At 37.7% G+C, this 17,591-nt stretch overlaps 1 protein-coding gene across 3 annotated transcripts in view; it reads right to left on the reverse strand.

Moving 5' to 3' along the window:
• LOC109045813 (furin-1-like) overlaps positions 1-17,591 on the reverse strand; it is a 111,698-nt gene that overhangs the window by 88,119 nt on the left and 5,988 nt on the right. The window contains exons 1-2 of one of the 3 annotated variants that reach the window (XM_042727240.1): positions 13,337-13,787; positions 7,864-8,188 (exon numbers count right to left, since the gene is read on the reverse strand). In XM_042727240.1, the coding sequence (XP_042583174.1) occupies positions 7,864-8,040 (177 nt within the window). In that variant the 5' untranslated portion in view covers positions 8,041-8,188; positions 13,337-13,787. Of the gene's footprint in view, positions 1-7,863; positions 8,189-11,893; positions 12,013-13,336; positions 13,788-17,591 lie in introns of those variants that run through there. The other 2 variants (XM_042727241.1, XM_042727242.1) reach the window with 2 other exon arrangements.

Here is a 17,591-nt window from a genome sequence, read left to right on the forward strand (position 1 = left end):
ATCTCTTGTAGATTTATCCTGTCAAACCTGGTAAGTACAAAGTGTAGTGTAAAGGGAAATAATGTACAAATTTACCTTTATGCAAAGTTTAACCTTATGCAAATGAGCAGTGAGTCTACCAAGACACTGAAGCAGGAACAAACAAACAAACAAATAAATATTATACTATATATATATATATATATATATATATATTATTTTTTTTTATGAAATTGAGGGCATTCCATGCACTGATAATTATTCATCTTGTTCACAAGGTTATGTATCTACCGGCCAATAAAGGCTTAAAATGTAAACATCAGCTCGATATGAAAAATTATGCTGATTACGGCTGCTTGCCAATAAGACGAATAACTCACATGTGCTCAAGGTGTGCTATCGATAAGATCGGCAGTGTTGTCATTCTTGATGTGAACTTTTGCCTGAATGGTGATTAGAGTCACTGTTTTTGTGAAATGCTCGATTATGATCATAATCACGATTATTTTGGTCAACACTGTAATCACAATTATTTAACAAGATTATTAGGGGGCCAAAAGACAAAAAAAAATGTATACGAGCGATTTAAAGATAGTGATGCATATCAAATGTCTATTTCCTATAAAGAAGGTTACTATGACATCTACATTGTAGAGATCAGTCTTCACTGTAAGAATTAAACTTTCTTTGTTTCTTATTAAAGCTACAAAAGTCCTAAACTCAAGAGCAGTCTTGTAATTTTGAATTTGTCTTTTGTTGTTTGATTAATATTAAGCACACAGTTGCAGCAGGAATATTAGCCTGCTGTCACTTTAAGAGCCAATTTACCATTACATGTGTATTTTCATTCTCAATTCTTTACATTAACTTATTACATGACATACAAGGTATACATGAATAATTACTAAGCGCCACATTTTAACACATTTTTGTGTGTATTTGCGCTCCAAAGGGGGTGGAATGGGGTGCAATAATCATTTTATCTCGATTATTGTATTTTCATAATAGTTGGAAGCCAAAATCGAAATCGTTTTTCAATTAATTGCACAGCCCTAGTTTTGGACTGCTGCACGTAATTTGAGAATGCAAGTACAGAATGATGTGACTGGTGCAATAGAGTGAATGGTCACCAGCGTGTGCAGCAGCACTAATGCCCAATAATGCCCGGGGAAGTCGTGGCCTAATGGTCAGAGAGTTTGACTCCTAACCCTAAGGTTGTGGGTTCGATTCTCGGGCCGGCAATACCACGACTGAGGTGCCCTTGAGCAAGACACCGAACCCCCAACTTCTCCCTGGGCGCTGCAGCATAAATGGCTGCCCACTCTTTCGGGTGTGTGTTCACGGTGTGGCAGTGTTTACTGATGTGTGTGTGCACTTGGATGGGTTAAATGCAGAGCACGAATTCTGAGTATGGGTGACCATACTTGGCTGTATGTCATGCCACTTTCACTTTTTTTTTTTATTCGGTAAAGTCCTTTATTTTTAAAATGTTGAGGTTACAACCACAAAAAAATCTCTTTTATTTATTATATAAATAATAAATATATATTCTTTTTCATTTTTTTTTTTTAAATATCATTACATCAGATATCTGCAAAAATCCTTACCGTCTATTTTTAACCTGAAACTGCATGCATTATCAAAAGCAAACTAGTAATGCATCAAATTTGTGATCAGATTTTTAAAAGCTATGACCACTAAGGAAGCCCACCAATAAAGTTTTTGCCATCCAGCAAGAGTAGCGACCACCACGGCCCACCTTTAGTGAATAAACTAATGTGTGAATGAGGCATTAGGTTATACTGGGATGCTGATGCAAGAATGGTAATATGCTGAACCAATATTAAAGAGGGGTGCTCCGATCAGGATTTTTGAGGCTGATCACTGATTGCCATTCACAGAAAGCAGTATCAGCAGTATCACCAATGCAGATTTAAATCCTTCTTTTTTATCATGTAGAATTATTTATAGTGATGATCCAACCAAGATTTTTAGACATTTATTCAGGGCCTGAATTTCATTTTTGAAAATGAATTCCCCTATTAAGTGAATCTTGTGAGAGGGGATTTTTTAATTTCAGGGGTGGAGGGTGTCATGCCAATGTCATCAGCATGAGATGATTTTTTTGTGATCTGCCTTTATAGAGGCTGCGATTATTGGATGATAGTGATCGGTAGCTGATCTATCTATCTAATATTAAAACTCCTACACACAGTAATTCTCATTTCAGATCCTACTTGTAAAGCTTTGATTATTAATTCCAACTGAACAGAGTTCAAGCTCATCAAAAGTTAAAATCTCACAGCAGAATATTTGAGCCGGAACGATGCTTGCAGCCTTTCTGACGGTTGCGCATCAGGAAACAACTGATGAAACTCAAAAGTTCTCTCACGTTAACCTATATGCTTGAATAAAAAGCTAGAAGCTCTTCTGTGAATAAAACATTAGAAATATCAACTGTCCTTTTGTAGAAAACCAACAAGGACTCTGTAACAGAAACTGCCAAACGAGTCTCTTAGTCATGGAAAAAGAACAACATGGAGAAAAAAGCAAACAGCAGGATGACATGAATTAGTGAATGTGGCTTTGAATTTTAATTTATAAGCATAGCAGGATGTACAGTGGGTTAGTAGGCAAGGCACTAAATGCAACTGCAAACGAGAGCATTTCATTTCATGCATGCTTTCTTTAATCAAACATCATCTTCTTAAACCCGATACTAATATTTTTAAACTGCATTTCTTAACTTTTAAACAAAGTAACTCCTTTACACTTTGAGTCAGTCAGCTACGGTGGCTCATTATCATGATATCGCGCAAGCCCCATAATTCAACTCGTGCCTTGAAGCAAATATACTGCTGTGTAGTCCTGGTACAATTACGTGCCATAAAATGTCAGCTGCAGCCCAGGATCTTGCTTTCCCTCGACTTCAGCGCAAAACACCTGCAAGTAACCGTCTGGTTTCACAGCTGTGAAATGCTTCAAACGGATTCATTTCTGGTAATCCAAGTTCTTGTTTTCCATCAAAATATTAATCAAATAAATGGAAGAAGGACTTTCTCACAGACCATTCGAAGTGATTTTGGGTGGGACTCATAGCCTAATTCTTCTGTGTGGGATAGTTACCATGTACAATATACTGCATTAAATGTAAAAAAAACAACAAACAAGCACTCTACCATGACGACGTGGCCCTTGAGCATCTGTGAATTATGATCATAAGGGAATGAAAGCAAAGATAACTACAATGGAACAGATGGATCTGTCTCATGCAGTCTCATACAATCCTAAAGACTTCACTGTAAAACCATAGAGTCACAACGGCTGCCTAAACTTCAAACCCAGAGGGAGGTAACAAACTGAATCCTGACCAAGCAAGCAGGAAAATAATGAGATGAGGTATCTGGATGGTGTCCAGGACTTGAAGGCATCCACCGCTATAACCCATATTTTCTTTGAAGACTTTGGCGTACTAGCAGCCTCTCTTTATAAATCTAATAACGGCACACCTCAATAACATAACCAAGTCACCTCATTTATTAATTCAGTCCATTCCCTCAGCCTTAACAGAATAACTTTTGAAATTTTGAAATATTACTAACAATGATATTCTGGTCTCTAGCTGGCAAAGACTTCCTTCAGTGCAAGTCTTTTGGATTTTCGCTCAGAAAAGTAACAGCACACAAGCCACGTGATTTGAGGTATCGTTCATGTGCACAAGCGTTACCTCCTAAAGTTTAATGTTTTTTTTTTAAATAGAGGTTTGCCTTTGGAACCACTAAAAATGGTACTAAAATCATGCTTAAGATTAAATTGACAACTTTTGAACTTGCTTTCCAAGTTCACCTATGACTTAAATGTTGCCACGCTCGAGAGCACATCAACGACTTATTCATGCCTCTTATTACATCACCTAAGAAAAACAGGAGAGTAAAGGAAAACCTACAAAAAAAGCATCTATGACTGCACAAGAAAAAGAGGAGGCACTGGTTAGTAAGCTTTTCTCAGTCTGCAGAAGAAATCCTCCACTTGGAACACAAATGAGACATGTTAAAAACGTTAAGCCCCCGGCACTGGTGTAACCAAACCATATGCTTTTCAGACTCGGCCAGCAGCGCTGTCAGCACGTCTCATCACACAATGTGGGTCTGGGGCTCAGCCAGGTGTGATTTCTGTACGGCAGAGCTGCAGTGAGAAAACCACGCATCAATCTTATTACAAAAGATCACAGGTGATTTACAGTGATCCATAGCAGCTCGACAGTCCAACAAAACATTCTCAGTCTCAAGCTCAAATGCATCTTGCGGCTTCAAGTTTCTTCCCCTACTTATGACTGTGAGCAACAATTTTGAAAGCTCATTGCATAAAAATTGCAAAATATAATTACAATGCAAATTTAAATGTTTAGATCTTAAACATGGCTTAAAGGGTTCTGGTAAAGTGCCAAGAAATTAGGCAGACTATTACTTAACCCCCATCAGAAATAGACTTCAAAATAGAAGTTCTATGATTTTCTAGCACAAGAGACTTTTAACACATTTATGGACACGCTAAGCATTTTAATAATAATTATAATCCCATGATGCACCACTTGTCATTTGGCTGGTCCTATAAAACCAATGACAGTTTTGCCAATGATCAAAGCAGAAACATGTCTGTCGTAATGAACTTTGGTCAGCTGTGAAACCATCAGTCAGTGACACGAATAAGCCATGAACCTGAGCACAGAAGCTGCAATTTAAAAATCATGCACACGCACTGCCTCCAAACACTAAAAATGGCAACGTTATTAGTTCATCTCGAGAGAGATACAGGACTGTTTGCCAGCGTACACCCCGAGGCATTCATTTTCAGCAATTACTAACCGCAGAATATACAGTGCTCCCTACAAAGCATGCAGGGATCCATTCATCACCTGGCTTTACAGTACCATCTGGACACTGGGCTGTTTGTCTTTTAAAGTGAACCCATTACTGGAAAGACAGGCTGTAATATACATCTAAATTAATCATCTAACCGAATGAATTGGCTATCGACTTATATAATGTGCTTTTAATAACATAAGGGGACTGAAAAATCTGATTAGTGTTCAAAAGTAAGAAGTTGTGAAACAGTCTAATTGGAACAAAACCTACAGGCTCTGTATGTGTTAAAAAAAAAGTGTACATTGGTCAGGAAGTGAGGTTCCGGCTCCTTCTGCTCAAGCTTACAGTCAAGGGTCTGTTACAAGCTGAGAACATCAAATGACAACCGGAGAACGAGGAAGATGTTTTATGTATTCCATCAGAGAGAGCCAGAACATTCAGACGTAACATGCAGGGAATGTTCAAAATGCATGAATTTCCTGAGAATGGGGAAATGAGGAAGAAAATAACAAACCTTCATCTTTAATAATTAGAATCTCACTGTGCAGCGGCACATTTTAAGATCTTTGCTTTAAAAGTACACTTCAAAGTCATGTGGATGTTTTTGGGACTGACAACCATATTAACTAAGAGTACTGCTAACAATTTTTCATGTTAATACAACAGCTAACAGAAGCAACATCTTATTTTAATTGAATAACTAAAGGCAGATCTATATTCTATTGAGAGTTAATCTTAATGACAAGTTAATCTGTCAAATCTTACTTTAACTGCTTCATAACAGCTTCATAAATCCACCCAAAGAATAAGCTGCGTAAACTGTATTTAACACACTAAATCATGACTGATAATAACCCTGAATTCAGCCTAAGGTGGTAGATCTCATGACAAAAAAAATGTCTGGGTCATATTTGTTCCCAAAATTTAATTTTTAAATGCTTTTTAAGGCCGTTTCCAGTACATTAAGATTTATACATAGTGATATTACTATTATTTTGTTTATTTATTTATTTATTTATTTATTAACGAAACACATATTCCTATTATGTAAAAAAAAAATAAAAAAAATAACCCTTTTTCCAATATTAAACAAAAAATAATTTTGGGTCTCACAATGTGAGTCCAGTGCTTGGCCATAACTAATGTTTAAATTGTACATTCATAAAGTATTCATTGTGATCGCATATGTTCTATGGACTTTACTTTTTGCTGTTATTAATATATTTAAAACAATTAATAAAAAAAGTAATATCACAGTGCAAAAATCCTTAATGGCACTAAAACTATTTTCTTTATGAACTGTTCTTTTACTTTTGATGTGAACCATTACCCACTATTCTTCCTAGAACTGTCTACGCTGGCAAAAAGCATCTCATGCAGCCAGCAACTTTCATTTTGAATGAAACATGCATGCATGTAAACGAACGTGCAACCTAGAGGTGCTCCGATCAGGATTTTTGAGGCCAATCACCAACCGCCAATCACAGAAAACAGTAACTGCCGATACCAATCACAGATACCGATCTTTTTAAAGCCTTCTTGTCATAATTTATAACTATGTATAGTGATACTTCAATCAGGATTTTTAGACATTTATTCAGGGCCTGAATTTCATTTTTGAAAAAGGGGGGGGATGGGGTGGAATTCCCATCTTAGGTGACTCTTGTGAGAGGGTAAGCAGCACGGACTGTGCTTTCACAGAAGAGTCCGCTACTGATCCGTGGCTGTTTACCACAAACACAACATTTATACATTATTTTGATTTCAAATCCAAACATTGTCACTGAAAAATACTTTTTCAGCATTGCAATTTTTTTTTACACAGTACAGTAATACAATCTTTAACAGACATGTTTAAACAATAACACATTCAATGCTTTTTACTTTTGCATTTACTTCTAAATTGATATATTAAGTTTCTCAAGCAAATGGCAAAACATTTAAACTACTTTTCTTACGTTATCACAAACTTACCATTGACAGAAATAGTCAGCTCTACTGCCTTTCCTTTTGCATTTAAATTTTTATTACAAGCAGTCCTGCGGTTCATAAAGAACTTTGTCTTCCTACCTCCACGAGTGCCATCTATTATTGCCTTGTTTATCTAAAAGTGCTCTTTCCCTTTAAACCTAGCCAAAAAGCCAAATGTGTTGACTGTGAAACACAATAGACTTTAATAATGTGCATTTATAATTGCAAAATTTTCGTGTCAATCCATGTTCATATTTACTGAAAACAATGCACTGTTACTTTAATTCGGCACTTGCAGCGCAGCAATAGAACCATCTCTGCATCAGGCGCACTGCCGGACCACAACCTTGTGCAGTGTGAACACTTTAATCCTTTAACATGAGCGCAGGAAAAATATGCACTGCATACACACTGTAAACAGAGTAACGTGAACCTGGCATTATGTTTGTGTGCTGCGAGTGTGCATGAGCACTCAGTCTCCAGGAGAGCGTGCGAGCGCTAAATGGTTAAACACTGGCAAGAATTAAAAAAAGAAATGCAATTTCTAAACTTTAGTGATGATGTGAAACTGCCTCGATTGTGCAAGTGACAATTCCTGTGTCAACTGTGCAGCTCGCTTATAGACAGACGCGATGTGTGGTGATTTGAAGCCATTTGCGTATTTTGAGAGAAAAAGGGAGAGAGCACTCTGTGATTCACTCACGCTGTTTGTGAAGTTACATCTCACACAAGGTTTTCAAATTACTTTTTAAGTTATTTAATGAAGAAATATGAAAGTGAGTACCACACCTTCAGCATTATAATTATTTCACCTGTGCCGGACAGAGACTGAGATGGTGCCGCTTCATGTCATGCCAAACCTCTCACAGCAGGCACGTCATCAGCTTGAGATAATTTTTTTAGATCGTTTTTAGAGACCGCCGATCAATTATCCCAACGTGATTATCAGCCGATAGAGATCGGTAGACGATCAATCGGAGCACCCCTAGTGCAATCCAAGGGAGCTTTCCAAACATACAAGAATTACTTGTCTGAACAGAACACTCACCTTCCCGTGGTTTACAAAGCCATGCTTTTTAGCGATCCGGTTGGCTTCCTGCTCTCCCCCTGTGATGTGGACGGCCCATGTGTTGGTGTAGACCTTCTGTCCAACGGATGGCCGTGGCTCAGAGGTCACGAGAATAAGTAGTGTTCCGAGCATCAATGAGACAAGCCTGAGATCCATCAGACACAATGGAGGGAACCAAGGCAGGAGTTCCTGATGTCACCAAGTCTGTCAGCACAGTGGCCTTCTGCTATATCTGTGCTTCCCTGGGCACATGTAGAGACAGAGCCGAGGAAGAGAGATGGACTCGGAATGGTTCAGGAATCACCTGGGCAGGGAAGTAGAGGGAAGATTGCAGAATGAGTCATCTGAGTTGATGGTACAATTGAGGATATGAATCACAGATGAGTTTTAATACCGCTGGATTGACTAACTGGTTAAAAATTAACAGCACACCAAAATAAACAAAGATTCATTTTGCTGTTGAGAGCTAAATGCAGGGGTTCGATAGCAATATGTACCTTAGTCATATTTTATTTGACATAAATGTAAAAGAGGCTATGAGTAGAGCCCTATGATTTCCGCGATGCAGAAAATGCAAATGGAATTGCGGAATCCAGCCATAAAAACAAAATTTTCTTTATAACGCGGAATGTCACAGGATTTGCAAAGTTTTTGATGAATAACTCAAAAGTAGGTCAGTACACTTAAATCAAAACATGATATGGATTAGTGTCAGTAAATGTTAAGCCACAAAAATTTTAATATCTGTCCACTCAACAGATGAAAATTTGTCTTTTTCAATAAAAAAGTGAGCGAGACAAGAGTTTGCTGTTAATCAGGCAGTCCTCTGTGTTGTCTGAAGATGCCCAGGGATGCCACAGCAACTCAAGCTCTCAACTGTCACCCAGAACTTAGAAAATGTGGCTTAGTTCTCTTCAAATACACTCATCATACATCTTGATGTAGTGAAAAATATTATAAAATAGATGTAAATACTACACATGTGCAAACAACAACAACTAATATACAGTATATACAAATATCACAAAATTCTTGTGACCCAAATTCAATGTGGGAGGGGGGCACACTCTGCATGTTCTGTGTGTCTCTGTGTGAATGAACAGCGCAGACGTGTAATTTTGTTTACTACACACATACTGAAGCGCGCGTGACTCTCGCAGTGTTTTCAGCCTCTGCCGCCTAAATATACGAGTACATGAACACATAGACATAGTCTCCAGAACAGCTGTTAGAGTCACTTCATGAGCATTTACCATTTCTTTAGAGTAAAACTATCGTCAGATATACAAACAGAAACCTAAAAGTTCTTCACAGCAACCCATCAAAGTTTGATTTAACTTAAAGAAACCGTGACAGAAATATTAGCTACTTAATGTAATAACAATACTAAGAATAGTTACCAGAATAATTATTTACCAGAATTTATTTAGCAGGAAAATGTAAATACAAAACACAGTATTTCTGCAGAAAAAAATTAAATAATACAATTAATTGATTTCATTTAAAAAAAAAAGTATATATATATATATATATATATATATCTTTTTTTTTATGAAATCAATTAATTAGAGATGCTTTTGATTATTAATATTTAATTAAACCATTAAAATGGAATCCAGTAATTTAATGGAAAACCAAATTTGTTAAAAATACAACTGAATTTGAGAATACATAAAACCTTTCATAGGGCTTTAAAACTTAATTTTTTGTTAAACTTTCAATAAATTGCCATTTAATATTGTAAGTTGAATGCTTTTTGATAAATAAATCTGCATTTAAGCATTAAAACAGTCTAGAAAAATTGAAATAGAAAAAAAAATGGAATTTGGGAAAAATGTAAGGAGGTAAAGTAAATTTCATCCAATGTCCACACAATCATACACAAAACATCTAAAATACAACTTGAAAATTTCAGACAAAAAAAAAAAAAATTCCAGAATGCATGAGTTGTGAATAATAAAGTGTGTTTATCTCGATAAAGATTTGTAGGGATAAGGAGGCATTCGTTTTCAAATTGAGTTGACAATTTGACATGACTTGAGCAACAGCAAATTTACACAACTGTGCAGCATCATGACAAACACACACGATTTGTCGCCTGATACAGCTTGAGATCGTAGAGGAGTACAAATGTTCTACAATACAAATATTCTGTAACCTCCAGCAATTTGATTGCCATCAATGTACATGCTTCATTAGATGCAACCTGAGACATTAATACTGTACAACCATCTACTAAAAATCATGCAGAGCCAAACACTAGTCTCGACTGCCCAAAACAAGCAGACGAAGTTTCAATTTCACAAGGTCTAATCTCTGATTAAAAAAAAAATGCTTTCTGACTTCCAGAAGTGATGTGCCAAGTCATCAACTTTGCTGGTAAGCAACCAGTAAACTGAAGATGGGAGGGAGGATGGCTGACTTATTCTTCTAGAGAAAGGTCATCAACTTCCATATTCAGTTATGACAAACTGTCATCTCTTTGTAAAACAGTCCCATCGCTTCTCCTCTCTTATGACTAAGCAAACGCTGATGCAAGACTCTTGTTGACTTGCAGCTCAACTTCCCATAAACTTAAGCCAGTGATTATGGAATAAAGCAGCGTATTCAATTTACCCTCTGCTTCATCCATTCATTTACCTGAAGGTAGAGAAAAATAGATTTTTTTCCCTGGAAACCACTTTCATTGACTGTTGAGATGAGTTGGCTTCCAATTTATTTGATCTTATAAAAGAAGAAGAAAAAAAATAATTATTTTCTGAACAAGTCTGGATCACCTCAGCAGAACTAGGCTATCTGATGATTCAATGCACGTACTATAGGTGGAGCGATTCATGCCGAGTCCGGTTGACCTGTCCACACCCTTAATGGCCTCTTTCATAATCACATAAATGCCTGTTACACAATCTCATTGGACAAAATGAGTGCTTTTTGTGTGTAAACAAGACACAAAAAATTATGTTGATTAAATTGAAATTATGTCTCACGATCTGATAAAACAACCCATCTTCTGCTATCATTTGCATTCTGTTTCACATAAAGGCCAAAAACAAAACGGCAGGCATTTCCTTTCACGACAGAGCTATTATTCTATTATTCCTCATGACAAATGTGCTCATTGCTGTGTTGGTTTAAATGACATGTCATTTTTTACATGCTCTTTGATTCTCAATGTCATTATCACCATAACAATGTCAAAAGAATGCTGTCAGATGTGTTAAACTGGACTTCTTTGAAACACAGAATCAGACACACTAACTGTGATACCAGAAATTTACCATCAGGAAAGAAAATATACAATCTAAAACATAGATAGGATTTCACACAAATACTTTTGCATTTTCAAACTCAATATGCTGCATATAACAGTATGTATGTACATGCATGCACCTAAAAGTCAAGTTTTTAACCTAATTCTTGATGTTTTTATTGAAATTATACATGTACAAGGAAATCGCCCAGCATTTTGAGTTTAAGATTTGAAAGCACAACAATTAATTAAAAAATAAAAATAAAAAAAAAGTGACAGAATTCCGGCTACATAAAGCCTGTAATTGTATTACGTTTAGTACACTAATTTACTATAAAGTAAACAGCTTACAGCAGTTTTGATCACCACAAATCAGTAAACACTGTTTATGAGAACACTGAAATATTACTACAAAGCTTTGACAACTGAGCCAATTTACTTAGTAAGATCAAAATACTACACACGCATAAACAACATTAGACTACATATTCCAAGACCATCATTTTCACAAAGCATTTCACAAGCATTAAAACTACACTTCTTTTGCATGAACAAATAAAAAAAATATAAAGTAATAATAGAATAAATAAATGTTTAAAAAAAGATAGTCACAGAAAAACATGAAACTAAAATGGTTTACATGCAAGTTAACATGCACAGCAATTTATATTAACTTAGTTATAGACAACAGGTCACTTAGTTAAACCCCTACACAATGTTTTTATCAGGTCAAGTTAAGAAAAAAGAAACAATACTCACTTGAGCACTAAACGAGTTTCTAACCCAGATTAAGTAGGCTAAGCACTAAGAAAGAAGTGCGTAACTTTACTGACAGCAATTTAAAGCTGTGCCAGCCCTGATTTCAAAGTACACCCACTCATGACATCACAACATGGTTAACACTTAACAGGGAGAGGAAACCGGCACAGAGATGTTTGACGGTAATTGTCAACCACTTGGAAAAAAACTCAAGGCAGGATGCAAAATGTGGGACTTCTAGATTCATCCAAGTCTGCTTTATCCAAAAATGTTGAACGGAACCTACATTTTATTAGTCTGCTTTATACATGCAATCCATTCTTGATTTCAAAACACAAGCGAATGCTTGTTCCAAAGAAGAGACAAACTGTGTTTCCTGGCAAGCATTACACTTGGATTGGTAATGGCTGAAACATTAGTCTCATGAGGAAAAAGAATGAAAACATGATCAATTTAACTACTTCGAGGGTAAGAAAAACACCAGAAAAAAGTACAAAAAACAAACAAAAAAAAACATTAACTTTGACATGGGGATCCATGCACTAAGTTAATAACAATACTTTTAATAAATGTATAAAATATTTAATGTTAAATACTCTACTTAACAACAACAGAACAAAACAGAGAGCATGCACTAATAACGGACAGCACAGAGCACCCACACAAAAAATAAATAAATAAACAAACAACATCAATCCAAGTGGCATCTGCACACAAACTATGCTTCTCACAGAACTAACCTGTCTGAGGCTTTTTTTGTGATAACTTTTTTAATCAGTATCAACGGTATTTTTTTCTCATATGCACAAGAAAACAAGAGTTTAAAATGATGACACACAATACCATTAAATAATGCAGCTAGACAAATAAGTACAACATTACACACACACATATATTTAAATTTAAAAATAAATCTAATTTTAAGTGTGCAAATTTGTGCTTACACTAGCAGGGTAACCACAGATGGGAGGAAGGTTAACAACCAGAAAGTTTACTTAAAAGGGTTCAATATCTATTATTTAAAAACGCAACAAAACGGGGGGGGGGGGGGTGGGGTTACTATGAGAATTGTTTTGCTTGGAAAATATGTTTATAAAAAATTAATGACAAAATATGACACCTACTGCTATCCACTGGAATTAAATTACGTTTCAAGTGTTCAAATAACGTTACCTTTAGAGGAACACATACACAACATTCGTTTGTTTCTGCATTTATTGTGCTGTAACTTAACAGCTGTACGCCCATGTGTCTTTTTAAATAAATAGTCTATATATTAAGACAATGTCATCAGAGGAAGTTAAGTATTCAAAGAATCAGTCATAATGTGGTTCACATAAGTTTGTAGATTAACGATACTGGAACAACTCGTTTGCCATTTCAATACAAGACACAACAATCCACACAGTACTTCGTAAGTAAGATACTAAATTAATTTCTTACCTCAACAGCATCAGCTTCTAATCTTCCGTTTCCTTGGACACAGCGTAAATCCACTAAACCTGTCCGCAGACACGGCGAAAAGTGCTCCGTGTTTGACTGACCCCAAAACAAAGCTAAACTCAGGACACCGGAGAAGTAGTGTTGTCAAGGGGACAGACTCGAGTGTGCTGACGTGCTGGACTGTCCTAAAGTCCACGCGCACTCATCTACTGTACAATAGCGAAACTTTGCGATAGGTTTGCTTGCTCTGTCGCACGTAACGCGACGCTAAGGCATCACTGAGACCCGGTTCGTCTGAGCCACCTTTGGACCGATACGCCAACATAGTTACGGACGCATGCTAGAACGTTTCAAAACGGCAAAATCAAGCAAACAAACAAATTAATAAAGAATACACCTCTATCCAGGCTTTGGACTGGACTGGAGAGGTGGTCTACGCACGGCTTCTCAGGAAATACGTCACAGATATACGCAATGAGATGCGACGTCAAGACGCGTCCACTTGAGCGCGTCACGCGGTGTGTGATATGCTTGCGCCATCTGCTGCATACACAAGCGCAGTTTACTTCAAAAACAATTTTTTTTTAAAGAAAAACAGAAAACAATTAAACCACCGAGATACAAAATGCTTACAATATAAATATTGCAAGGGTGTAATTTTTATACTCCATTAAAAGCTTGCAGGTTTGTGGCATTTTTAACTTTCTTTTTTTTTTTCTAGGGAAAATGAAGCACCTGAATATACTGCAACCATTTTATTATATGTTCTCAAGGGACAATACTATAGAGATGACAATTGGATATACTTTAGAGTAGTCTTGTATTGCAGTACAGATTTACTGTCCTCTAAAAATAACTCAACATACAGCCATTATTGTCTAAATAACTGGCAACAAAAGTGAGTACACTAAGTGAACATGATTGTGAACATGAACATGAACCAGATCAAAATTGTGTCCAAAGTGTTAATATTTTGTGGGAGCGCCATTGTTATCAGAATCAGAAAGAGCTTTATTGCCAATTTGTTTTAGTGTCACAAGCATCCAGTACACAGAGACAACAACAACAGCACAGACAATACAAATAAAAGGAGAATAAAAATACACACATATGTAAACATAAATGAAAAAAAAAAAAAATGGAAAAAAATGAAATAAAGTAAATTGTATGCACAGTTGTGCTACAGATGATAGAATAGAAATAGAATAGAGGGAGATGCAGCGTTGTACTAGGATGTAGGTGGTAACAAAAAATATAAGGTTATTGCACAATGGGGGAAACATTTAATGGTTCATAAGGTAGATTTTGCCTGGGGGAAGAAACTGTTCTTGTGCCTGGTTGTCCTGGTATTTGCGGCTCTGAAGCGCCGGCCAGATGGTAAAAGCGCCGGCCAGTAGCTGAACTAAACTAGACAGCTATTGATATGCACAGAACAGACTCGATGATGGCTGAGTAGAACTGTTTCAGCAGCTCCTGTGGCAGGTTGAATTTCCTCAGCTGGCGAAGGAAGTACAACCTTTGTTGGGCCTTTTTAACAATGGAGTCAATGTGAGTGTCCCACTTAAGCCTGGCTCACACTACAGGATTTTTAAAATCCTAACCGATTATGAAATCTGGCTGCAGCACACACATTAGGAGAATCTTCGCAGATTATCTAACCTCAAATCTTAAACATGCACACACTACAAGATTTGAACATCGCACAAAAGTGATGAAAACAAACATGTGAATGAAGGCGGTACAGACAGAAGGCTGTTTAAATGTTACGTGATCTTTCCCAATCATTCTAATATGCGAATGTTTTCATAAAAACATGAGCTGCTTAAAATGATTAAAGTTATCAAAGTTACTGATATTCAAAATGGTAAGCAACCGCTGCTTTGTTTACATTTTGTATATCTGCGTTTATCTTGTATATCTTTGTTTCGGTTTGTCCTTTTGAATGACGAAAATATACTATTAATAGCTGCTGATATGTACAGCTAGTTCCTCTCACGCATGCGCTGAACGCACATGTTAGTTTGCCGTCGGCTGTAGTCTGTGCGGTGTGTTCCAGCGGAGCTTTTTGGTCCGACGCTGGCGACGCGAGGTGACAACATTGTCGGCTATCGTCGCCGCTAGTCTACACCAGACAGCCAGCTGCTCAACCTCGTCGGTAAGCAGACTCATCACCATCCTGAATGAGGCTTATAAGTGTGGTGTCATCTGCAAACTCCAGGAGTTTGACAGAGGGGTCTTTTGAGGTGCAGTCGTTGGTGTACAGGGAGAAGAGCAGTGGGGAGAGGACACAACCTTGAGGGGCACCAGTGTTGGTGGAGCGGCTGTTTGACATGAATTTCACAGTAGCTGCTGCCTATCTGTCAGAAAGCTGGTGATCCACTGACAGATAGAGCTAGGGACGAGAGCTGGTTAGTTTGATCTGGAAGAATGTTGGGATGATGGTGTTGAAGGCCGAACTGAAGTCAACAAACAGGATTCTCACATAAGTACCTGATTTATCCAAATTCTGCAGGATGAAGTGCAGTCCCATGTTGACTGCATCATCCACAGACCTGTTTGCTTGGTAGGCAAACCTCAGGGGGTCCAGTGATGTCTTTCAGATAAGCCAGGAACCAGTTTTTCAAATGACTTCATGGCTTTCAGACCTTTCCAAACTGCAGCTGGGTCACTGGAAGTGAACTGATCTTCCAACTTTTTAGTGTAGCTCCTCTTAGCCGCTCTAATCTCCTAATTCAGTGTGTTCCTGGCCTGACTGTACAATACCCTGTCTCCATTTCTGTAGGCATCTTCTTTGGCCTGACAAAGATGTCTGAGTTTTGCTGTAAACCATGGCTTATCATTGTTGAATGTTAGATCATTCCTGGTAGGGATACATATATCCTCACAGAAACTGATACACGAAGTTAGTCTCAGTGAGCTCGTCCAGATCGTTGGCAGCAGCTTCAAAAACACCCCAATCAGTAAGGTCGAAACAGGCTTGTAAATCCAGGCTAGCACTGCCTTAAAGGGTTTGTTCACCCAAAAATGAATATTAGGCCATAAATTACTCACCCTAAAGGCATCCTAGGTGTATATGACTTTCTTTTTTCAGACGAATCCAGTTATATAAAAAACTGTCTTTGATCTTTCAAGCGGTTTAATGGCACTAAGCGGGTGTTGCATGCTTCAGTCCAAAGGAAGTGAAATAAAAACTGCCCATCCATCTCACACAGCTCTGGGGGGATGAATCGATGCATTTTGTAAGAAAAATATCCATATTCAAAATGTTATCACTTTAACAGTTGTACATGGAAGCAGCTCCGGGAGGATGACGTATGAGGTCAGCGTTGCGCATGCACTGGTGAGTCTCGTGAAAACCAACATTTGTTAACTGGAGCAAAGGAAGCAAATTTTCCTTACTTTAGTAAAGGAAAACCAGTCTCCTCCTGGCTTATATCGAAATCCTCTGACATTCTTCTTTACAAATCCTCGTTTTGTACTTCTTATCAGTGACCATTGCTTTGTTTTGATCTCTCCACTGCGGATTCCGCGTTTGTCACTTCTTAGCGGCGCATGCGCAAAGCCAATCTCATATGTCATCTGCCCGGAGCTGCTTCCATGAACAGCAGTGAGCACAAGCTAGATTAAATTGATTATTACATTTTAAATATGGTTATTTTTCTTACAAAAACGCATTGATTCGCTACAGGAGGCCTTTGTTCACCCACCGGAGCCATGTGAGAGTTTTTTAATGGATGGGCGCTTTTTATTTCACTTCTTTTGGACTGAAGCACTGCAACACCCATTGACTGCCATGGAACAGCTTGAAAGATCAAAGACAATTTTTAACTTAACTTAGACTGGATTCATCTGAAAGAAGAAAGTCATAAGCCCCTTTCACACTGCACGTCGGACCCGGCAAATTGCCGGAACATTGCCGGGTCGACTTTTGTGTGAAAGCAAACATGTCCCGGGATTGATTCCGGGATTGAACCCGGGTCGGGGACCTAGTAACATTGCCGGGTTCAGCCCTGGAACGAGCGCTGTGTGAACAAATGCCAGAACTAATGCCGTGTCGTAGTGATGACGCGTGTTATCACGCGACTCTTTTAGCGTGTTTTGAAGGCAGATCGTACGTTCGCGATGAAAGAAATATGTGCAAACTGTAACGAAGCAGAGATCAGTTAGTTCCTCACTTTCCGCGCTGAAGCTGAGATCATTCACCAGCTTCAGTGAAAGTTAACGTGCCTAGCGTTTTCGACTCGTACATTACACG

Source organism: Cyprinus carpio, chromosome B7, assembly GCF_018340385.1.
Source record: "Cyprinus carpio isolate SPL01 chromosome B7, ASM1834038v1, whole genome shotgun sequence".
NCBI lineage: Eukaryota > Metazoa > Chordata > Actinopteri > Cypriniformes > Cyprinidae > Cyprinus > Cyprinus carpio.